Source organism: Pimephales promelas, chromosome 1 (genome assembly GCF_988280905.1).
Source record: "Pimephales promelas chromosome 1, fPimPro1.hap1.1, whole genome shotgun sequence".
Classification (NCBI taxonomy): Eukaryota; Metazoa; Chordata; class Actinopteri; order Cypriniformes; family Leuciscidae; genus Pimephales; species Pimephales promelas.
Window position 1 is genome coordinate 8,548,400 of NC_142769.1, and position 25,332 is coordinate 8,573,731.

General features: G+C 35.8%; 1 protein-coding gene across 1 annotated transcript; it reads right to left on the minus strand.

The window, feature by feature from the left end:
- Positions 1-1,417: 1,417 nt before the first annotated feature.
- aco1 (aconitase 1, soluble) lies at positions 1,418-23,339 on the minus strand. The gene is made up of 21 exons (XM_039668957.2): positions 23,256-23,339; positions 17,682-17,816; positions 16,929-17,097; positions 15,840-15,977; positions 14,610-14,679; positions 14,326-14,509; positions 13,275-13,414; positions 12,964-13,135; positions 11,989-12,089; positions 11,762-11,878; positions 10,587-10,746; positions 9,547-9,682; positions 8,776-8,860; positions 8,542-8,698; positions 8,310-8,434; positions 8,099-8,203; positions 7,444-7,586; positions 7,178-7,325; positions 4,778-4,900; positions 3,138-3,323; positions 1,418-1,724 (listed from the first exon to the last, which is right to left on the minus strand). The coding sequence occupies exons 2-21, from the start codon at positions 17,776-17,778 to the stop codon at positions 1,608-1,610; spliced, it is 2,673 nt and encodes an 890-aa protein (XP_039524891.1). The 5' UTR covers positions 17,779-17,816; positions 23,256-23,339; the 3' UTR covers positions 1,418-1,607.
- Between the last annotated feature and the right edge of the window lie 1,993 nt (positions 23,340-25,332).

The following is a 25,332-nucleotide window of genomic DNA, read 5'->3' on the forward strand; positions in this document are numbered from 1 at the left end:
TCCGAAGGATGCATTCTCCAGAGGGAGCATGTGTTATTTCAGAACATATATGGATCAACGTTCGTGGTGAAATAATGCAGACTGTGAAAGGGAATTGCTGCCTGTGCCTCCCGCAAACAGAAGAGTTGATATCACATGATCTCTCATATTCAGGTGCCCATACGCAAAATCCCTTTAAAGTTGTATTCATATCCTGCGTATGCCATTCTTTATTTATGTTGTAAAGTAGCCTGATTGATAACGCAACGCAGAGTTTATGAAGTGGTGCAAAATAAGATGATATTTTAAAATCTTACAAATACAAAAATCTTTCTAAGTAATTTCAGTAGACAAAAACACTCAGACAATGTGAGCTGTGGAATATAATAAGTGTAGTGAGCTTTATATACAGCTTATAGTGGATGCCATTGAAAACACGACACGTGTCTCGCTTTCAACGGTCATTGCGTTTTATCTGAATAAGTTCTGTCTCTCATTTTGCAAACCCACGTCTGATTCCAAGCGCCGCTTCATAACATTTTACAGACGAGCAGCAAGAAAGTTGTGAAATGGACTTCGGATGGATTTGCTTAAGTAACTTTGAGTTTAGTAACACAAATAATAAAAACCGGATAATAGGCGCACAAGTGATTCAAAAAGTGATTACACTCAATCTGAGAAAAAAAATAGGCACTTTCAAATGTAGAGTATGATAGGCTAGTTCATATTCAACAGTTGATAAATTAATTTATCTGATGCAATATTTGTTTGCAGAGAGCAAAACATTTAAAGCCTTCATATTATGCATTATAAAAGCATTTTAATGTATTAATTATGCCTTGTGATGCACGAGTAATTGTAATCAGTTATAATGCTTATCGATTCATTGTTACACCTTCAGAAAGTATAATGCATTAAAACGCATGAGAATGAACCAATTTCAGATGTAACAAGAAATCTGTAAATATGCATTTTAACTTCGGTAACAATGATTTCTGAAAATATATAATGCCTTATAGTACATTTTGAATACCTAATATGTATAGGTAATACATAACCATTTTGTGACTTCAAAAAGAAAAATATTCAACGAAATGGAATCATTGGTAATCATAATCAATGTGCACAGTTTTTGACTATTATAATTAACAAAAAGCACACATTATATAAGCAGATAACCTGTAAAGAATGTGCGTCAAAGTTTTTAGTTTTGAGTAATTAATAAGATTAAAAGGTTAATCATTTAAACTTTGATGTCATCTAAACAGTAAAGTGAGAATGCAACTTCAGTTTGGCAGTGCCGAGTTAGGGTTAGAATGGAAAAAGTTCAAAGCATTCATCTTTCATACTTCCCCTTCAATCCCATTGAGCCTCCACCAAACCAATATAATCATCATCTGCACAACATCAGGATCAAAAACAGTGCCTTTCAGAGAGACTGAAGAGAAGTAAACCTGTATCACACAACATTAGACAAACTATTTTGATGTTGACAGCAAACATTACTGTAAACAACAAATGAATTGGTTCTTAAGGAATACAAACAGAAACACTGTCGGGACAAAACATGTAGATGGAGGATATGTGCGTTTAGAGTGGAATGTTCTGTAGAGGGCGTCCTTTCCATCTTAATTTTCAGACATCTTGCGAATCATGTAGTTGAGGATGCCACCATGATGGAAGTAAGTGAGCTCCACATCCGTGTCAAACCTCATCTTAGCTTGAAATGTTTTCCCTGTGTCCAGCTGCAGAGATCAATGAAACACCACATTTAATCATATGGAACTGGGAGAAAAACATATTTAAGGCAGTTTTATTTTAGCATTGCTAGCATAATTGTAGTATACAGTGTATATTTTCAGGTTTATATTAGTTTAAGTTTTAGTACTTTTGTTATGTGATTTTTGTCCTTTTTATTATTTATTTATTTATTTATTTATTTTTTGTATTTCTTTAACTTTACTTTCTATTTATTTTTTCAGGTTTAGTTTTAGAAATTTCAGTTATTTGCCAAGGCAATTATTTAAATTTTTTCAACTAATATTTAGATTTTATTTCAAGAAAGAAAATAAATTTAAATAAGGACATTTTTAATAGCTTTTCTGGTCTCTAAACCCTTCCTTTCCAGGAGTCTACTCTCCTCTGATTGGTCAGATGGTCCATTCTGCTGTGATTCGCCTACTCTATTCTGATTGGTCAGACGGCTCAGTCTGCTGTGATTGGTCTACTCTCCTCTGATTGGTCAGATGGCCCAGTCTGTTGTGATTGGTCTACTTTACTCTAATTGGTCAGATGGCCCAGTCCGTTGTGATTGGTCTACTTTCCTCTGATTGGTCAGATGGCCCAGTCTGTTGTGATTGGTCTACTTTCCTCTGATTGGTCAGATGGCCCAGTCTGTTGTGATTTGCCTACTCTATTCTGATTGGTCAGACGGCTCAGTCTGTTGTGATTGGTCTACTCTCCTCTGATTGGTCAGATGGCCCAGTCTGTTGTGATTGGATTTGGTCTACTCTCCTCTAATGGGTCAGATGGCCCAGTCTGTTGTGATTTGCCTACTCTATTCTGATTGGTCAGACGGCTCAGTCTGTTGTGATTGGTCTACTCTGCTCTGATTGGTCAGAAGGTCCAGTCTGTTGCGATCTGTCTACCACTTGCAGTGTGTGCAAAAAACAAACTGCTCATTACCATATCTGAATTTGAGCCCCAGAGGCTTCCACAACATTTGATTCACAGTGATGCAAACAGTAATGATGGTGTCGGTTTTACACCATCAATGTCATCCTTTGGATGAGTGGATATGCTTTTGTAGCACAGAAAACGGATCACAGACAGCCAATACAGACCATAGATGGGCATTCTGAACATTTGTTACAAACCTACGCAGGTCCGTGCTGGAAGTAGGACGAATTCCTGACGACTCATTTCAGGCAGATAAAAATTTGTTCTTTCTTTTTGAAACGTTGCAGGCCTTTTACATTAAAAACTACAATGAAATATAATATCCAAAAAAGCATAATAGGGGCACTTGATTTTAAGGACATTTTTTTTACTGCTGTATACTTTTGGTACTGTGTTGTGTAAAATGTGAGCTCCTGAAGAGAAAGCAGTTGAGAGCTGCTGATTTAAAGCAGTGTTTGCGGTGGGATCATAAGCTCTACCTTGATGTCCACAGTCATTCTGGGAGTGAGCTGCGGGGGAATCATCACAGTGTATCGCTCGCGGCCAGTAAGCCCGAGGCTTTCAGCGGTGTCACCCGGCAGGTACTCTAGAGGAATGATGCCCATGCCCACTAGATTACTGCGATGAATCCGCTCGTAACTCTCTGCTAGTACAGCTTTGATGCCCTAAGGGAGAAAATCAATAGCAGTAGCAGTTTCACTGAGAGGGTTGCATACTACACTATTTTTTGTTTTATCCAGAAACTGGCTGTTTAAAGGGATAGTTCACTTTGAAATACATTTTTGGTATGTTTAGCTACCTCAAGGGCATCCAAGATGTAGGTGTCTTTATTTCCGCAGTAGTTTCTATTTTGATATTTTTAGGTCAAACCGTTCTTGTCTATCATTCATATAATGCAGGTCTATGGTCACCACGTCAAAGAGCATGCACGGAGAAGTCCAAATTAAACATGATTTAATGACTCGTAAATGTAAGTACACATTGATGGCCTAAGACACGAAACGAGCGGTTTGTGTGAGAAAACGAACATTATTTATATCTTTTTTTACCTCTTATAACCACAGCCACTTCCAAGTGATCTGAGGGCACGGGCACTTCGGTATGCGCAAGCACTGGAAGTGAACAGACAATGTTGAATGTTTTTCACAACCATATTTAGATCACTTCCGGCACTTTCGAAGCGCCCGCGCCCTCAGATCACTTGGACGTGGCTGTGGTTACAAGAGGTAAAAACAATATAAATACTGTTATAAATATGTTTTCTCACCAAACTGCTCGTTTCGTGTCTTAGGCCATCAATGTGTACTTACATTTACGAGTCATTCAATCATGTTTAATTTGGACTTCTCTGTGCATGCTCTTTGAGGTTTTGACCATAGACCTGCATTATATGACTGACAGACAAGAACGGTTTGACCTAAAAATATTAAAATTGAAAATACTGTGGAAACAAAGACACCTACATCTTGGATGCCCTTGAGGTAAGCTAAAACATATCAAAAATTATTTTCAAAGTGAACTATCCCTTTAACATCAAAGGGCCCATTTACACTCGGTATTAAGATGTGTTTTAGTCGTTATGTCGTATGTTAGTCAACACATCAAAATAAGTGTATTTCTTTAAAGCATGACAGAAGTTTATTAAAAAATAATGTATGATTATTAAAATGTACTTTAAAGTAAAACTTTTAATTTGACATTATTACATACGTGTACTTATGTGGACTTAAGTGTGTTAAGAAACCATGAAAGTGTACTCTCTTTAAGTACACTTAAGTGGCCTTTTATTTGATCAATATAATATCATCTGCAAGTACAGTTTAAATTTTTTTTTAATAAGCGCACATTCAATTAAATTAAGTCCACTTCTTTTTGACATCACATGCAGACAATATTCAAATTGATTGAGACTGCGTTGGCACAAGATGTACTGGAAACATATTTTATCCCATTCATGTAGTTTCCAGACAGACATTGATGATCGTGTCCAAGTCCCCATCAATCTATGTCTGTACAAGCCAGAATGTGGATTCTTCAAGATATGCAAGTAAATAATTCATCCAAGTTAAAAGTCTGTTTATGATTTTGTTGAAACACTAGATGAACTATAAAACCTTACCAGGAGGAAGGGTCCTTTAGCAGCCCAATCTCTAGAGCTTCCTGATCCATACTCTTTGCCTGCCAGAATCAAGAGAGGATGACCAGCCTGCTGATATTTTTCTGCAGCATCAAACACATCCATCTGTAAAAAAAATAAAAAAAAATTGTATAACAATTGTCAAATGTGAACATTGCTCTGGTATGGAAAAAACATGTTAAAAAAATAACATGGATTTATGGTTTAATAATCTAATGGATTAGTATATCTTGACATTAAGTTTTTGTTCACCAGCCACTGGCTAGTGGTTTTCCAAAGTTACTCGCCACTCAGCATTTTCACTAGCCACAATTTCGACATCGATACCATGGGGAAAATCTTTCATATGCGTTTACTATTATCTAATAATTTGGCAGACTGTATATTAGGCTGCTGTCACTTTAAGACCAGATGTACAGACGCATTTAGGCTACGTCCACATTAATCCGGATACATTTGAAAACGGGGTTTTCGTTTAAAAACGCTCTCCGTCCACACTAGCGTTTTCAGGTGTTTTCCGACGTTTCAGTGTGGATGAGAAACTTCTAAATTCACTTTACTGTGCATGCGTGAAACTTCACAAAAGCTCACTGAGATGATACAGATGGGAAAATAAATAATAATGTCATCGCACAATAACAGGATAATTTTATTTAGAAAATATCTCACCATCACGGATGCGTCCAGGTCGCATTCAGTCACCATATGTTTGGTCTAAAACGCAACTGCTCTCCTGTTTTGCCGCAGGACAGCAAATGTGAGTAGACTACATTATCTGTTATCTTTGCAGTACTGTGCTATGAAGAATAGCACATATTAAGTAACATATTTTAGCAATAGTGTAAAAATTAATAACATAACAGGCACAATACCGATAAACATGAATATCTATTGGTACTACATGGATAACATGACTAAACTTACGTCATCGTTTTGAAATACCTCCGGTTTCACTGTCCACACTACAACGCGAAAACGGCGTTTTCAAATTTATCCACTTTGGAGAGCGTTTTCCAAACGATACGTTTTTGTTGACTTAAAACGGCGTCTCAGTGTGGAAGGAAGGCCAAAAGGGAGAGAAAAATATACGTTTTCAAACAAAAACGTATTAGTGTGGACATGGCCTTATACTGGTTTATATAGCCAATACAATTGGCTTTAAGTGCACCCACAATATCTGTGGGAATTATGCACAATACACGCAATCCCACAACGAAATTGAAGCCCTGTAACACCAACAATATTCATTCGGATCAAATAAAACCAGTTGGGAGGAGGGTTTGTGTGTCAACTCTCTGTTGGAGAGATGAGAAAACAAGAAAGCGCAGCTGGTATCCTGTATCTATTTAGCAGAAAATTAGTTTTGGAAGCATTTCAGATATTAAAGGGTTAGTTCACCCAAAAATGAAAATTAAGTCATTAATTACTCACCCCCATGCTGTACCAACCCCGTAAGACCTTCGTTCGTCTTCGGAACACAAATGAAGATATTTTTGATTAAATTTGAGAGCTGTATAACTACCACATAGACTGCCTAAGGGACTGGCTCTTGACGGCCCAGAAAGTCAATGAAGAAAATGTTTAAATATTCCATGTGACTACAGTGGCTCAACTATAAGTTTATCAAGCGACGAGAATACTTTTTGTGCGAAAAAACAAACAAAAATAACGACTTTATTCGACTATTCCTTTTTTTCCTTGTTGGCCTGAAACGAAACTTCAAGAGATTTCCACGACGCATGCGTGAGAATTGCGATCTCCTTACACTACTTCAGTTCAGTTCTCGCGCATGCGTCGTGGAATTCGTATGGAAGTCTCGTTTCAGGCCAACAAGGAAGAAAAGGAATAGTCGAATAAAGTCGTTATTTTTGTTTGTTTTTTTCCCACAAAAAGTATTCTCGTCGCTTGATAAACTTATAGTTAAGCCGCTGTAGTCACATGGGATATTTAAACATTTTCTTCATTGACTTTCTGGGCCGTCAAGAGCCAGTCCCTTAGGCAGTCTATGTGGTGGTTATACAGCTCTCAAATTTAATCAAAAATATCTTCATTTGAGTTCCGAAGACGAACGAAGGTCTTACGGGGTTGGTACAGCATGGGGGTGAGTAATTAATGACTTAATTTTCATTTTTGGGTGAACTAACCCTTTAAGTATCGATATGTAATAATAAAAAAAATCTGTATTTTTGACAACACTACATTGCACTTAGTTTATTATTTCAGAATCCTTTTTAAAAGACTACAACTGAAAAATGTATATTATATAAAATTCAACCCACCAAAGAGGATATTAGGAGTGATTGCAATACACACCACTAGGTGTTGATGTCAAGCCCTGTGTGTGTGTGTTTGTGTGTGTATGAGAAAAATACAGTATCCTACCGTCTCTCCTGTAGGAAGATAAATGGTGCTTGGAGCTTGCTTGTTTATAAACTTGTTAAAAAGGCGGATGTTGGCAAACGTGCCTCGAGCCATGACTGCGTCGTTGCCTCGACGAGAGCCGTATGAGTTAAACTCTCTTGCAGTAAGTCTAGGATATTTCATAACAGTGTTTCGAGTCATATCTCAATTTTAAAGACAATATATACCAGACTAAAGAGAGATAGTCTTGTAACAGCTTGAATTTTCGAGTATGCTAAAAGTCTTACCCATGTTTAGTCAGGTAGCGTGCAGCAGGGCTGTTGCGTGCAATGTTACCAGCAGGCGAGATGTGGTCTGTGGTCACAGAATCTCCCAAATTGAGCAGTACATATGCATCTGTTATGGGCTTTGGAGTCTGGAGATCCCGGGTCTAAAATTGTAATAAAATTGTAATGTTTAGTTAAGTGTATGAAGAGTACACGTTCATACAGTACCTATTTTTCTTAACACAATAATGCCAATTTTTTTTTTTTTACTCACATGGAGTTCATGTGCACCACCTTGTGGCTGATTTTCACAAAAATTGGTACACTGACATATTCTGAAATATGATTTTATGAAAATTAAATTTTTTTTGTCCGCTGAAGATACTGCTCCTTTAAGGGGGTCTAAAAAGTAGCTAAAGTTTAGCTAATTGTATTTTATATAAATGTAATCATTTTAATATTAATTATAATAATTTTCATTTAATTGCAATTACCATGCTGACATTAACATTAAATGTCTGAAAAAACATTACATTCTGTTTGCACTCAAGTATACTAATTTAAAGTATTATATTTAAATAAAAACTCTTTTTTAAAAGTAGTCTAAAGTGCACTTCTTTTTCATAATGGTACTGTTATGACACACAACGCATATAAAAAAAACAGTATACAATACCAGCCCGTCAAAGAAAGGTGGGGATTTTATGTAAGTGGAACTGGAATCCCAGGAATACAGTTTGTCAGAGGAGGCTTTCAACGAGTTCCAGCGTTCATTCACTTTCTGAATATGAGAATAGACAAACACTACAGTTCAATTTATTACATTTACTTTTTGTATCCGGACATTGTTTTGATTTATGACAGAAGAGTTAATAATTCAAAAGTACCTCAATTTTCTCATAGACCTCTTTAAACATGGCAGGAATGACAAACTGTCTCTCCACCACCTGGATTTCCTCTCGTGTGGGCCAGATGTCCCTTAGGAAAATCTCTTTTCCCTCAGAGTTCACAGCTGGAATAAGACAGGCCAAGAAACATTGTAGCTTTTCATGCTCTTTAGGGAGAACCAAGCATTGCAATGTAAAATAATGAGATTAATACATGGTAAATATTACTTACCTAAAGGCTCTTTTTCGAAATCTATCCTCACTGTTCCTGCAATAGCATAGGCAATGACCAAAGGAGGAGAGGCTAAATAATTGGCACGTGTGTTGGGATGGACACGACCCTCAAAGTTTCTGTTTCCAGACAGGACACCAGCAGCCACCAAATCACCCTGTGACATAAAAAAAATCATTAAAACAATGTTATACATATGTTAACATTATACAAAAACATTAAAATCTTGTTTACCTGAGTAATCGCCTCTACAACCGTCTCTGGAAGGGGTCCACTGTTTCCAATGCAGGTCATGCAGCCATAACCAACAACCTCAAACCTAAACAAAGAGAGATCAATATTACAAAAAAATGTCTTAAAGGAGTAGTTCACTTTTAAAAAAAAACTTTTGCTGATAATTTACTCACCCCCATGTCATCCAAGATGTCCGTGTCTTTCTTTCTTCAGTCGAAAAGAAATGAAGGATTTTGATGAAAACATTACAGGATTCAACGAAAGAAATAGTTCGAAAAAAGACTCTTTTTTCGAGTCATTTTGTCCATTTCGTTCGTTGAGAGATTTGTTCATTTTGTTGAACGAGTTCGAACAGGACAGTCGCGAACGCGCATCACAGAACAGAGCAAGGCGAGCATTTGTGCTTATAAAACTTAAACTTTTTTATTTATTTTTGAAATGACCGATCGTCTTGCTAGATAAGGCCCTTATTCATCATCTGGTGTCTTTTAAAGCCCTTTGAAGCTGCACTGAAACTCTCATTTGGACCATGAACTGTTTGGCACCCAATGACGTCCATTATATGGAGAAAAATCCTGGAATGTTTTCATCAAAAACCTTCATTTCTTTTCGACTGAAGAAAGAAAGACTTGGACATCTTGGATGACATGGGGGTGAGTAAATTATCAGCAAAAGTTTTTTTTTAAGTGAACTACTCCTTTAAAGATTTTGTAAGCATATTGTGTAGTTATGCCGTCCTCATATTTTGATGGTTATAGTTAGTTTTCTTACCCTAACTGAGTGAGGAAGTCCATGACTCCACTCTCTTTAAGGTAGTAGGTGACCACTCCACTCCCTGGAGACAGACTAGTCTTGATGTACGGCTTGACACTGAGACCACACTGTACAGCCTTCTGAGCCAAGAGACCTGCCAGAAATAAAGAGCAGCATTACTACATTACTATAAACAAAAATACATTGAGCATATTTATAAAGTCAGTGGTTCTCAACATAGATATGTATAGACACTCGACCGCTCCACACATCGACGCGTGCGCCATCTTGGAATGGTCAGCGTGTTGTCACTCACAGTAAGAATCAATGATACCACAACATGGTTGTGAATCTGCCAACATTTAAATTCCCAAAGAAATGGGTTAACCTTTGGTTTGTGTTTTTATATCTATTAAGTTTTTACAATTGTACTTTTACATGCATTTAATTTTACTATAGTCACTTTTTAACACTAACGCCTTGTATTGTGTTAGTTTAGCTAGCAGATACACTAGCTGAAGTCTATTGCAGATATAGATATTCATAGATGCGTCGAACTACGGCTGCAGACGCTTAGTCCATTTGCTGTCGAGTGTTCACGAACCGGCTTTGACCGTTCCAATTACTTTTATTATGACTTTTTCTGGGGCTTAAAAGTGGTAGTTGTGCAGCTGTCAATGGAGTGTCAGAAAGCATTCAAATTTCATTAAAATCTTCAATTGTGTTCCGAAGATGAATGAAAGTCTTACAGGTTTGGAATGACATGAGGGTGAGAAATAAATGACAGAATTTTCATTTCTGGGTAAACTAGCCCTTTAAAATCTGTCCTTAAAGGAACACTACAAACAAACATTAAAATGATATCATTTAGAGAGTCATATGGACTACTTTTATAGTGTTTTTCAATGCATTTTCAGATTTTTTAAATATGTAAAAGAACAGCCTGCTAACCATTCTTTTGTGTTAAAAAGGAGGGGGGAAACTAGCTTGAAGTGACTTGAGGATGAGTGGATGAATAATACTTTGGGTGTAAATGATCACTGTGTGCAGACATGTACCTGCTCCCAGCATGACTGAGGGGTTACTGGTGTTGGTACAGCTGGTAATGGCTGCGATGACCACAGATCCGTGAGAGAGTGAATACTCTGCACCGTTAAACTGGAATGGTACTCGAACATCATGGCGCTCGGGAGCCACCTGGAATCCTTTAAAGCCTTGCTGTAGACAACAGACAATAATGGATGATAAAGGTGTGGAGGAATATTTCTCTAGACATGAATGGTTGCTTCAGCACTGCTTTAAGGATATCAAATGGATTTTATGACTGTTATGTCCATATATTAGCTTTGAGATCATCTGTAGGGTAAGGAAATATGTCAGTATAGTAATGTATGAAGCCCACTTCCACCACATGGAAATTAAACACATCTTAATTAATTATTAAAACAAATAAAGGAAAAATACAATTAAATGAATTAAAAAATGCTGAAAATTATATACTCTCATAATTATGGGGATAAAATATGACATACTAAATTATAAGATAAGTCAAAATTATGTAAGTATATTATGTAGTTATGTAATAAAGTCACAACTGACAAAGTTAAAATTGTGATTATCTCATCATTTAAATTGATGTCAACTGTTTTTTTGTCAAATTTATGTCAATTTCGACTCATGTCAAAATAGTTTATGTCAGTTTAAACTTAAAACTAAATTATGACAAAAAGTCTTAATTGTTAGTTTAACCGAAAAACAAGCAAAAAAAAAAAAACTATCATGAAGTTTATGTAATAATTAGGTTTTTTTTTTTGGCAATTTCAACTTCTTTTTATGAGAGTTATGGCTTTTTATGTCAATTGCGTTTAATGTCAGTGATGCCTTATGTCATAAATGACTTACCAGCGGAAATAGGCTTTCAAAGGAATTCAATTTCTGCTCATCATGTAATTTTGAGGGATTAGCACAGTGATCATTTACTATTTAAAATTATTCGTTTTTCATACACATTATATTATGATTGAACAAGCCTCACTGCATTACATTTTCAATTTTGGCTGTGACGCTAAAATATCTATTGCTTTTTCACAACAAAAGCACAAAACTGGGAAAGACCTCCAAAAGTGTGAAGAGAGATTACGTTTGGGGGACCCATGAGAATACTATGTATTATCTCAAGAATCAAAGGGTATGTGTGTCCTGTGTGTTTTCCAGGTATTACTGTGACATGTACCTTGGCTGCTAAACACGTTTCAAAGTCCTGCTTCATGTCTGATACAGCCACTTTGTCATGTGGGCGTTTAGGACCACTGCAGCAGGGGACAACCGTGCTGAGGTCCAACTCAACAACCTGGATGAGGAACAATGAGAGACACGTATACATTTAGCAGAAAGTAATGCAGACAGCAGTGACCAGGGCCAACATATCTGTAAACTGCACGTTTGTGTTGGTTTAGATACCTGAGTGAACTGTGGATCTTGAGAAGTGTTGCTGTAGTCTCTGAACATGCCCACCGCTCTCAGATACTTTTCTATGTAACTTAGATTCTCCATGTCCCTCCCTTAAAAACAAATATGTATAAAACAAAAAGAAGTGGGCTTAATTTTACTGAATATGCACTTCAAATCTTAAAGGTATTTCTAAAAATTAACTATAAAAGGCCACCTAAGTGTACTTAGAGTGTACTTTGTAATAATGACAAACTAAAAGTTTTACTATTAAGTACATTTTAAATCATATTTTAATAATCTTGTCATGCTTTAAAGTACACTTATTTTGCTGTTTTGACTAACATAATAAAGCACATGTAAAATAATTGCAGTGTGTTATTCGATAGTACATTTAAACATGCTAAATTGCACATTTCATCACCACAAATGTATAATTTCAAAAATTTGTAAACACAAGTAACATGTTTCAATAGAAATGACATTAACATATATTTTCCTTTTACCATATATGCTAGTCAGTATGCTCAGCAGTGCATTTTAACCTCACTTTAAATAGAAGTAATTATGAAATTAAAGATAAATGTGTACTTAAGTGTGTCAAAAAACCCTCTAATGTTCAGCCAATTGCATTGAATATAAATGTAAACTATAATATATTTTCATTTATTTGAACAGAAAGCACTTTGCACAAAGTTATTTGGTAACATTTTAGTTTATGTTCTAATTCTCACTATTAACTGCGACTTTTGCCTCAATAAACTCCGCTTGCTTATTAATAGTTATAGGTAATACGTACTTGTTAAATTTAGAAATTAGGATTAACAGAATATGGTCATGCAGAATAAGGCATTAATATGTGCTTTATAAGTACTAATTAAAAGCCAATATGCTAGTAATATGCAACTAGTTAATAGTGAGGATTCGACCCTAAACTAAAGTATGCTTAAGTGTACTTGAAAACTGATCAGGGACAGATTAACGTACCCGTCTGTATCAGATATTGAATGCTGATGTGGTCAACAGGGAAGAAGGCAGCGGTGGCTCCATACTCAGGGCACATGTTGGCGATGGTGGCACGGTCAGCGATAGACAGATGGGCAACACCAGGGCCAAAGAACTCCACAAATTTTCCAACCACACCAACTTGCCGCAAATGCTGGAAAGATAAAGGATATAATAAAACAAAGCATCCTCCACTTATCCATTTATTTCTTCTAGTAGGAAGAATATTTTAACATTTCCAATACTTTCAAACCAAACACACCATAAAATCAGATATGGCAAGACTTCCATACCTTGGTGACAGTCAGCACTATGTCAGTGGAGGTGATAAATTTGTTGGGTGTCCCCTGTAGTTTGTAGCCAATGACCTCTGGCAGCACCATGCTGATGGGTTGACCCAACATGACCGCCTCTGCTTCAATCCCCCCCACACCTGCTCCAAAAGATCAAAGGTTAAATCTCAGTAGAACATTGTGTTTATTACTACATCTATCATTTATTTCTCTTTAATTACCAGCCCAACACTAATACACAAATTTAACTTTCTTTTTGCCTAAAATAACAAAAATATAACAAAAATCGGGATCATGAGATGCAAAGTCATAACTGTGACAGGTCAAAATGAAGCAGAAATTATTTATTAATTATGACATGAAAGTAAAAAAAGATGGCATTGTTATGACATAAGCATTAAATGTACATAAATGTAAAAATTTAGATACTAAGTCATAATTTGACTTTTAAAGTAATAATTATTACACAATTTCAACCCTCTTATCTCATAATTATGACTTAAGCATTAAATGTACATACCGTTCTACATAAAATGTGAAAATTGAGAAACTAAGTCATAAATATGAGATAAGAGGTTGTGTATTGACATATATTAAAAGTCAAATTACATTTAAGTTGAAATTGTCATAATTATTACTTCTGTACTGACATAATTTCAAAATTTTAAGATACTAAATCATAATTATGAGATAAGAGGTAGAAATTGTGACAATTATTGTATATTATGACATACATAACATGAAAATTAGGAGTTGTTAATTTAGAATTAGAAGATAAAAAGCTGAAAAAGTATCTCATAATTTTGACATTTTCTGAAAGTCATAATATACAAGTAATGACACAATATCAGCTTTTTATCTCATAATTATGACTTAGTATCTTAGAATTTTATTACATGAAAGTTGAAATTATAATCATAAGTCATAATTATGAAAACTTTTTATCTAAAAATAATGACTTTTTAATCACATAATGAGTTAAGGCCCATTCATAACAAGAACGATAACTGTAAATGACGTAAAATAATTTATTATAATAAATTTCACTCACCCCATCCCAGCACTCCCAACCCATCGATCATGGTTGTGTGCGAGTCCGTTCCCACCAGACTGTCCGGGTAGAAGAAACCATCCTGGTCAAACACAACCCTGGCCAGGTACTCCAGATTGACCTGATGGACTATCCCTGAACCCGGAGGAATGATCCGCATGTTCCGGAATGCTTTAGAACCCCACTGTGAACCAATACAATTAGTTCACAAGCAATCATCATCTTCATATCTTGAAGAGACAAACAATATCAAAACATGTCAAATACAGAGAGGGGGAATTTACCTTTAAAAACTCAAATCGTTCCTTGTTCCTTTCAAATTCAAGGTCCTGGTTTTTCTGAACGCTATCCGACCTTAAAATATGGAAAATGTACACTTAAACATAATGAACTGTTGAGTAGTTCTGGTGATAGTTCACCCAAAAATGACAATTCTGTCATAACTTACTCGCCCTTGTGTCGTTCCAAACTTGTATGACTTTCTTTTTTTCTACAGAACACAAAAAGAAGCTATTTTGAAGAATGCTGGTGACCAAACAGGCATTTCTCAAAAATATCTTCTTTTTGAGAACAACATGAGGGCGATTAAACGATGACAGAATATTCATTTTTTGGGTGAATTATCCTTTTAAATTATCATTCACTTATCACAGACTGCAAATCCTAAGACAAGAGCTCCAAATGATATTTAGTTTTCATTTTTAATTGGGACAGAGCATTTTAGAAGCTCACAAGGACAGAGACAGACAGATATATATATATTTTTTAAATAGTCTTCAGTCATTTCTTAAAGGAGTACACTTATTTTGTTGTGCTGATACTAACACACTAAAGCACATGTACAGTAACATACTTGATTATAATTTAACTGTAGAGAAAAATTCTATATTACATTTAATATATTTAAAATGTACTAAATTGCAACTTTATCATTACAAATGTGTAAAATACATTTAAATAAATGACCGAAAAATAATAATAAAAAAACAAAATAAAGTATATTTTAGGTTACCCCAAATGCTTGCCAATACATTTAGCCGCACACTTTAGCATATTTCAAAGACAATAGAAGTAATTATGAAATTACATATAAAGATGTATTTAAGTCCTACTTAAGTGGGTTAAAATAAGTTCAGCCAGGTATATTAAATACAAATCTAACCTATAATTCAATATACTTTAGTTTGTTTTGTGTTTTCAGACACTTAATTGCATGTTAAAGTACCCATGAATAACCTTTTTCAAGTATAAGTGCACGTTTTTTTTTTTCACAAGGGTTTACAGTGGTATTTTCTCATGCACGCCGTCTATAATTAAGCATACACATTCTCTGTGCTCTATATCAAATAAATACTCAGTTGGCGAAGGTAAATACTTTTAAATAAACCCTGTAACACAACATGAACCTATTTACCTCATGTTTATGCACTCATACATCAAAACAGAGGCTGTTCTGAAATATCGACAGACAGAGACATAAAAAGCAATTTTACATTTCTGTCAAATGAACCTACTTCCTGTTGAAGTCAACCTGAATGGAATGATCTATGACCAGGTCTGCCGGACAAACTGGATTAATCTTCTCAGGGTCGCCCTGTAATTTTTTCACCGCGTCACGCATGGCTGCAAAGTCGACCACCGCAGGAACCCCCCTGTGCACAGTGGATAAACAATGAGACAAATATGTAACAGACAGACAGAAAGCTGTGAAAATATGAAACAGTTTGTGGAACCTTTAGACAAATGTAATTTTCATGTGTTTTTTGTTGAGCATATTTTGCCGATTTCGAACTCAACTTCGAGATGAACGTGTTCTAACGCACTTTTAGCCAATAAAATATTAACACAATAGTACATATTTGATCATTAATCTTTTTACATTATAGGGGAAGCCGAGTTTAAAGAAATGTCCACTGTTCAAACAATAAAGCATCAAGCTTTTATTTTGGCGGGAGACCGCGGGGAGACACCTTTCTTTGTTGACAACAGATTTATAAACAATTCTCATTTCGAATTTGGGAAGATAGTTGGCAAACATTGTAATCCCAAATTCAAATTACAGTATAAGCGACACAAACACATTTTTACTTTTGAATCAAAACTGAAAATGAACACAGTGCTTTACTTTTCACAGTGAGTTCGAAATTTGCGTTTTTTCGTATTCGTGATTCAGTGCTCTGAATTGTCAAAACACCATTCAAACTGCTTGCTACGAATGCGAAAAACGCAGAAAATCTAACCCGATTTGATGTTTTTTTATGACCGACAAAAGTTCAGAGGCAGTGCAAGCGTGATTGACATAACGTGAGGTCGTATTTATTTTTAAACTTGCGAAAATTTCGGACTCAGTGTGAAAGGGCCTTTACTCTGAAACATGCAGTGCGCAAGACAAAATATTTATTTAATACATCACAACCGTTGCGATTTGAATATCGCACTAAGCTATATCACATTCTTATTAAAAGTAACAACTGGCGAGTAAAACCGTTTTCAAGTTTTACTCGCATTTGGCGTTTTGAACCCTGGCTAAGAGTGTCTGGTAGATGTCTTACAAATTTACATATCAAATATGACACAGTAGGCTATATAGGGTTAAAACCTACGTGAAGTCTTGCAAGATGACGCGGGCCGGTCTGAAAGGCACCTCCACAGTCTGACTCTGCGTCACCTTCCAGTTGAGGATTTTCTCCACATCCTCCTCCTTCACCAGGAACCCATCACAGTTCCTCACTGCTGACTCCAACAGCACACGGATGGAGAAGGGAAGTTGGCCTTCAAAGAAAGGTACAGAGAAGGACACAGTCATGTCTCCAGTCATCACAAAATTCACAACAACCCTGAATGCAGGACTGCGGATTTAACTTTCATTACTTGAATAGACCAGGGGTGTCCAACCCAGCTCCTGGAGGGCCACTGTCCTGCAGAGTTTATCTCCAACTCTTATTAAGCACCCCTGAACCAGATGAGCAAGCTCTTCAGGCAATGTTTACACGGAAACTATCTGAAGAGAAAACGCAAAAGTGACGTTTTGTTATCACTTTTTATTCTGCGTTTAGACGGGGACGCGACGGTTTAGCGTTTTTATGATTTCCACTCTGGAGGATGGTTTCACTTTTTTGCGCTTTTAAGCCCCAAAAACGCCGTCACCGTGTAAACGAAAGGCATATCCTGTAAAATATTTTTATGTTTTCACCCGTGAGCGTTCTCATGTAAACAGGGCCTCAGACTCACTAGATACTTCCAGGCAAGTGTTGGAGCTGGTTGGGGGCAAAGTTTGCAGGACGTTGGCCCTCCAGGAGCAGGATTGGACAACCCTGGGTTAGACAACTCAACAAGGTAAACATAAAATGTCTTACCATATCTGGGGTCTTTAAGTTTGTTAAGGTTGAAAAACTTGTGGTCAGGCTTCTGGGGGTCCAGAGGCTCAATAGTGTGTGCATAAGGGTTCGTCATAACTAAAAACACGCTTCCTTACTGCACACTCTTGAACCCTAATATTGAAAGACAGAAAACAATGTAAGTAACTCCTTTGCTATGATACAATGGTAATAACATCAAAGTATGGTATTATGCATACATTCCCTTGTGAAAAGAGGTCCAATTGACTGTATGTACATTTGTAGAGAACTTTTTAAAACTACACACAGATAAAATATTAATCAAATTAAAGGGAGCACACTTTCATTACTGTTTCTTAACACACTTAAGTGCACTGTCATAATGTGAAAAGTTTAAAATAATTCTGTTTTAATAATCTTTTGTCGTTTTTTTAAAGAACTACACTTATTTTCAACATACTAAAGCACATGTAACATACTTGATTATACATTTAATTGTAGCATTTTTCAATATTTCAAGTTAATATATTTTAAATGTCCTAAATTATAACATCATTACCATGTGTACTTGTACAAATATATGACAAAAGTTATTAGATATGACAGAGTATATTTTAGTTTATCACAAATGCTTGTCACTACAATCGGCAGTCACTTTAAGGTGTCAAAGACAATAGAAGTAATTATGAAAATACATATAAAGATGTACTTAAGCCCTAGTGTGCCAAAAAAGCACTCTCAGGATCAGTTAATTGGATTAAATATACATTTCAATATAATATATTTTAATTTAATTGCAATTAATATGCAATTAAGCATTTGAAAACCATTTTTAGCAGTGGCGAACATTATTTTAAAGTATTTTTTTAAGTTATACGTAACATACTCTTTTTAAAAGTATGATAAAGTGTACTTCGTCACAAGGGTTTAAGTGACCATCACATCAATTTTACAACTACACCTTTAGTCCTGTGCTGAAAGGCAATATAATTCCAGTAATTCCAGTCAAATCTCCAAAACAGTAAATCTCCAGTTCAGTTCAAATGGAAGATCTGACACTTTATCCGCCTCTATTCAACACCAAAGGCTTGAGAGCTTCCCAGAATTAAGAGGTTGGTACGAAACAGCCGGGACAACAACCAGCACACAGCATAAGAGATCAAGGAGGCGACACTTTATCACTGCCTTCACACAGAATAGTTTATACTGAAGTTGCGTGTTGACAAATCTACAGTTTACATCACAGCCTTGATATCTGCTTGATCTTACAGAGATAAGTGAGATCAGTTTTATGCAATGAGATAAACATGGCCCTCTCCAAAACTGTCACAGATAATGATCTGCATGGTATTTGTCTTGGATTCCACCTAACAGTCAAAAGGAACTCATACTGTAAATGTTTTGGGCAGGTTGTGGAGTGATGCATCAGGTGAGTGGTCAGGCCATGACGGCATTCACAATAGTCCATTAGGAAATTGCTATGAGGAAAGAGAGTTGGTTTTACCAACTCTCTTTCCTCATAGCAATTTCCTAATGTTTCAATCAATCCATTTTTATCCAAGTCATCACGAATTACGATTCATGTGTGGCAGTCTAACCCAACTGTGCATCTACATAAAATTACTAGATTTAATCTTTGAACGGAATAGTTTAATTACTTGATGTGCTCTATAGTAATGTTTATATGTGAAAAAGTCTAAATTAAATGTGATCATGTCTAGAAGACTTGGATTAAACCACTTCACTCATGACGAATACGTACAAAATGTCTTTATGAACATTTTGAAGCATCAAAGTTTTGGTTGTGTGGACTTTCAAAGGAGGTAGAGAAATCTAGAGAAAAAGTTTTAAAATGGTCTTCATGTTTTTTCGAAGATGAACAAAACATGGGTTTAGAACAGCATGAGGCGGAGTATTTGATGACAAGAATTTTCATTATTGGGTGAAGATGCAATATCATAAAAAAAATGTAATGAAAAAATGTGACATTGCATAACTGATATTTCAGACAGAATATAGAGATATAAAGAATCCTACAGGATTATTAGTAACACCATAATACTGTGTTTGACCCCCTTTCACCTTCAGAACTGCCTTAATTCTACGTGGCATTGATTGTGTGTTGGCCCAAATGTTGGCCCATATTGATAGGATAGCATCTTGCAGTTGATGGAGATTTCATCCAGGGCACGAAGCTCCCGTTCCACCACATCCCGAAGATGCTCTATTGGGTTGAGATCTGGTGGCTGTGGGGGCCATTTTAGTACAGTGAACTCATTGTCATGTTCAAGAAACCAATTTGAAATGATTCAAGCTTTGTGACGTGGTGCATTATCCTGCTGGAAGTAGCCATCAGAGGATGGGTACACATGGTGACCATAAAGGGATAAACATGGTCAGAAACAATGCCCAATTGGCACTAAGGGGCCTAAAGTGTACCAAGAAAACATCCCCCACACCATTACACCACCACCACCAGCCTGCACAGTGGTAACAAGGCATGATGGATCCATGTTCTCATTCTGTTTACACCAAATTCTGACTCTACCATCTGAATGTCTCAACAGAAATCGAGAAATGCGTGTGTGAATTACCTGGATCTGTGCAGCAAAATTTATTTAATAAACACCTTCCAGCCAATCAGAATCAAGTACTCAGACAGACCATAGTATAAAATAACATTATTATATTTAAACAATAATTTAACATCCTAACTTTTAACAAGTTACATTGAATGCAATGTAAATGGCTTTGTATAAAATCCAGCAGTCCCACAATAGCCAAATATCAGCTGATGAATCAGCCCAGCTGATACACTAATGAGCCAAATCATTATGATATGTTGTAGGTCCTCCGCATGCTGCCAAAACAGCTCCGACCCGTCAAGGTATGGACTCAATAAGAACCCTGAACGTGTCCTGTGGTATCTGGCACCAAGATGTTAGCAGCAGATCCTTGTAGAACCGCCATGTATCGAACATGTTTGTTAAAATACATCCATGTGAATAGCCGGACCCAGGGTTTCCCATTGTCAAGGGAATCACACTCCCTCAAACCGGTTTGTGTCGTCCCACAGTGCATCCTGGTGCCATCACTTCCCCATCACTTGTAAACGGCTTACACATACCGGTCGTCCATGTGAATCGTGATAAAAAAGAAAATGGGACCATCTGACCAGGCGACCCTTTTCCACTGCTCCAAGGTCCAGTTCTGAAGCTCACGTGCCCATTGTAGGTGCTTTCAATGGTGGACTGGACATCAGACACTCTGATTGGTCTCCTCTAAGCAGCCCCACATGCAGCAGAGTTTGATGTACTGTGAATTTGTGGGATTTTTAAGAGATGATAAACAATATTTGCTTCACCTGTGACTGGTCATTATGTTTTGGATAATCAGTTTTTTTTTATGAGGCAAAATCATTTGGATTCAATGAAAAAAGACAACCATTGAATATTCACCTTTATTACTAGGCTCTAAGGAATACTTGATTCTGATCAATCAAGCCATCCAATTGTATCTTATTCCAGATTATAAAGATAGCACAGGTTCATCGATAGCACAGGCTCACGCTTGCTAGGAATGGAAGTTTTGCATTTGGTGAGCTAATAAAATATTAAAAATCAAATCAATATTTTGAGTACAGTTATTGAATTGTCATCCGTTTTCACGGCCTCACTCTCTCGTTTCGTTCAAATGCAGTTGCTGCCATTTTGCAAATATTGTGTTCACTGTAATGGATTATAAGATAACAAACAGGTACAATTGAATTTGAAACAGTTTAATCTCAAATCACTATCTCTTATCCCTATATGTTGTGAAATACCATGTAATAAGTGGTATGATGAACCGTACCCCTTAAACGTCGGTCTAGTTTGAACTTTCAACTTGGTAGCAACTCCTTTCTCCGTGGAAGCCTTGCATTTAAAAAGCTAATTAATTATTTCGACTCAGATCAATAGCCTATTTCATGTCTAATTATTTACTTATGTGGCAAGCAGCCGTGTAATAAGCTGGATAATGTACATCCAGCTGGTTGTTATCACAGAATAAACCCCTTCAGGGTGTTGCAAGACCTAATCAACCTGTAAACTTATTCTGAGATAACGACCGGCTGTACAGTATCCCTTGCTTAACTACTTATGATTTTGCATAAATTCATACTATAGCAGAAAGCAGCCGTTCACAATCCAAGGATTTCAAAGACATTTAAACCTCAGAGGAAAAATGAGGGCAAAAGAGCCCCTAGGGTGCCAACATGCTTTATCCTAGCATGCTGCTTCACGTTATCACGTTAACAAGTTTAACTCAGTCCTCTTGGGATATGAGCAAGCAATGAGGCCAAGCTGTGCAGCAAGCAAAGTGGGTTTTTCCAACTATAATGGCAGCCCAATTGTGCAACATATCAAACAGAAGAAAAAGAGACACAACCGACCAAACAGGGTGAGCAACTAAACTCTCCAGCCAACCCGAGGGGGAAGGTAGATTTACACCAAATGATACAGTAGAAGCAATTATCATGATTAAAACTGAGGGTTTTCAATCTTTTAGATGGCACACACCACCGAATATGATCATTCTCATGTGAGAAACACCCATCCTAAAATTTAAAAGGCACCTATATGGTTTCTTGTTTAAAGATTTATTCATTTATACATTGAAAATTTAATATTATAAATATGTTTAATTTTTATTTATTTATTTTCATTATTTTATTCACAGGCCCCTTTTACTTCCTGGTTTGGAAACACCCGATTTAAACAGTTAGACTTGGCCAAGTTCACATCATAAGAAATGCAATACCTCTGTATTATTTTATATATATGTTTCTGTAACTTAGAAAGGTAGGTCTATCAACAGTCTATCTGAACGCAAAAATCACCACGACTGGCTTTTATTTAGTTAACGTTGCTTCAATGAATGAATCACTATCTCAAAGTGTGAGACTTGGTGCCAAGCATAACAGGCTCAGGGAAACATAATCTGAGGTAATATCTGTAATTCCCACTACACCCAGTCTTGTGACTGTACAGTGAAATGCCATTTTCTATGGTTGTGTGCATTAGACTCTGAACTATGAATGGAGGCTCATGTGTTGCCCTGTCTTCCAAGAACTTGTTTAGAGAATGATTTACTGAAGGTCCACGTTTTCGGTCTTTGACTGACATAACACGTAAAAGAAACGAAAATTAATGTACAAGTGTAACCTCCATTTGCACCAATTTTACAACTACTCTAAATTAGCATGTGCAATATCAATTATTTCCTTGTCAACATGAAGATAGCCTGTTAGCTAATGTTAAATCGTCCAAGTAAGAGCCAAAACACTGCAGCAAATATCCCCCACTCGAACTCGGTCTAACATGCACACATTTATGATCCTTATGCTAATAACTCCAATTGTATAATTTTAATATCTGCAACAGCACCGTTATTACGACATAGAACAACAGTAAGTTAAACAGTATTTAAACTAAACTGCTCCGAAATCAATGACATGAGACATGCAGACGAGAAGTAGATGTTTCATGCAGTTGCATACAGTTAATGGAGCACGATTTCTCTGTTTAATAACAGCTTGATCATTCAGCTTACCTCGTAGAGTTACAGTAGATTTGAGTCCTGCTGTCAATGGATGTTCGGCCTCTTTAACTCTAGAGCCGCGTTGTTGCTTTTACCGTAATCACTCTAAACGAGCCGCATTACCTAACTACACACACTGAATCCACACAATTAAAGACCCGTTGATTTACATAATTTCTGTGACGAGCTGTTTAAACATTTATTCATAAAACTACAGTAGCTAGAATCTATTTTACCAGCTTTTTCTACGGTACTATCTTATTTTTCAGTTGTAGCAATTGACTTAGTTATTACTAAATATTTCGTATATTTCACTTTAGGCTACCTTTTTTAATTTGCCAAATGGATTAAAGAATCACTAAATAGTACATTAATTAGAAAATGTACTGTAATAATCACTTTCTGTTCAATTTGGATAATATCAATGGATATTTATTGATTTTTCAGTTTTCAGTTTATGAGAATAAAGATATACTTTGTGAATAAAGTCAAAATTATTTGAAAAGGTCCATATAATAAAATAATGTATTATTTTATAATAATTTATTCTTATTGTAACGACTTTGTTCTCAAAAAATTGACTCAATCTTTACGGAGCCCCTCTAGTCCCACTTTGGTAAAAAAAAAATAATTATAACTATCTTGTGGCCTCAAGATAGTCTCACTATGATGCAACTTTATTAATATGACTTTAATTTTGTTGTGCGACTTTATTCTTGTAATTTTTACTTTATTCTACACTTTTTCATAATTTTTAGGGTACTTAGGGTACATGACCTTATTCTCATAGGCTACTCTCATTTCTATGTTATTGTAGCCTAATGTTTACATTATTTTCGAAATATTAAGATTTTAATCTCAAAATGCTCTCAAAATAATTATGAAATATTCTCGTGTTGCTAAGAATTCAAATTCTCAAATTCTAATTCAAGAATTCAAACTGTCCTAATTTTTACTTAATTTGAAAATTACTTTGTTCTCGAAATTATTAATGTGAAATGGAAAACTGATTTCTTACTAATAATAAAAAATAAAAAAGATAGCATTTAGTTCTAAACAGTTATGTAATCACCATAAAATACTTTTCTACACTATAAATTTTGTCATTAAAGACATTCAACAATTGTGTATATTTATTCTGTGTGTTACGGTAATGATTCAGCAATGCCCTGTTTCTTTGCTCTGTTATGAATGTGTGCTAAAGGTCATATTTAGTTCATTGCTAGCCTACAGTAATAAACAGCACAAAGCACGTGTTTAACACTAGTTCTTCACACTTACATAATTTAGTAAGACGGGTCTGGAAGATGTGCATGAATTCGGTTTGCTACTAAAATAATTTTCAGGTCTGTTATGATCACTAACAAATCTTCCTTCAGTGGGGGGGAGACTGTAATCTGATTGTTTTAAAGAACATACTGTACATGAAGATGCTAAAACATCACAACAGAGATAAATATAGTACGTTTCAAGCGGTTATCAGATATGGCTGATAGAGAATATTGTTGGCTGCAATTTATTTTACCATCCTGACTTGACTTATCACAAGCCTGCAAGCCATTTTTATTTGCTATCAATAATCAGCTTTAGCAGCGGTGATATCAAAGCAATAAACTAGATTGCACCTATTATTGGCTTAGGGCCTATTGCTATAGTGTCAACAGCAATATGAAGATTCAATTGATCAGTAGACCCATAGCTCAATAATCCAAGTTGTTTGCGGTTGCTTTGCAACATATCACATTAAAGTCGGCATGAAGCGGAATATTCTTTCCTAACAAACAAAACAAAACAAAACAAAACAAAACAAGAAATGCCAATTTAATTCTATTCTTCCAAGTAATGTAACTGTAAGCTTGGCATGGTGAATTCAAATTGTGTGCAGACAATGGCTTTCAATGTGGCTCATTCAGTCAGATTTTTGTTTTTAGTGTACTATTAAAAGATTTCTCCAGATAAAAATTGTGTGGCAGTTAATATATAAATAAGTTTGATTTTTGGATGTTTATATGCAGCATTGATTTAAAAACTCATTGTTATCCAGATCATTATTGTATTGCAGATAAAAAACAAAGCAGTAAAAAAAAAA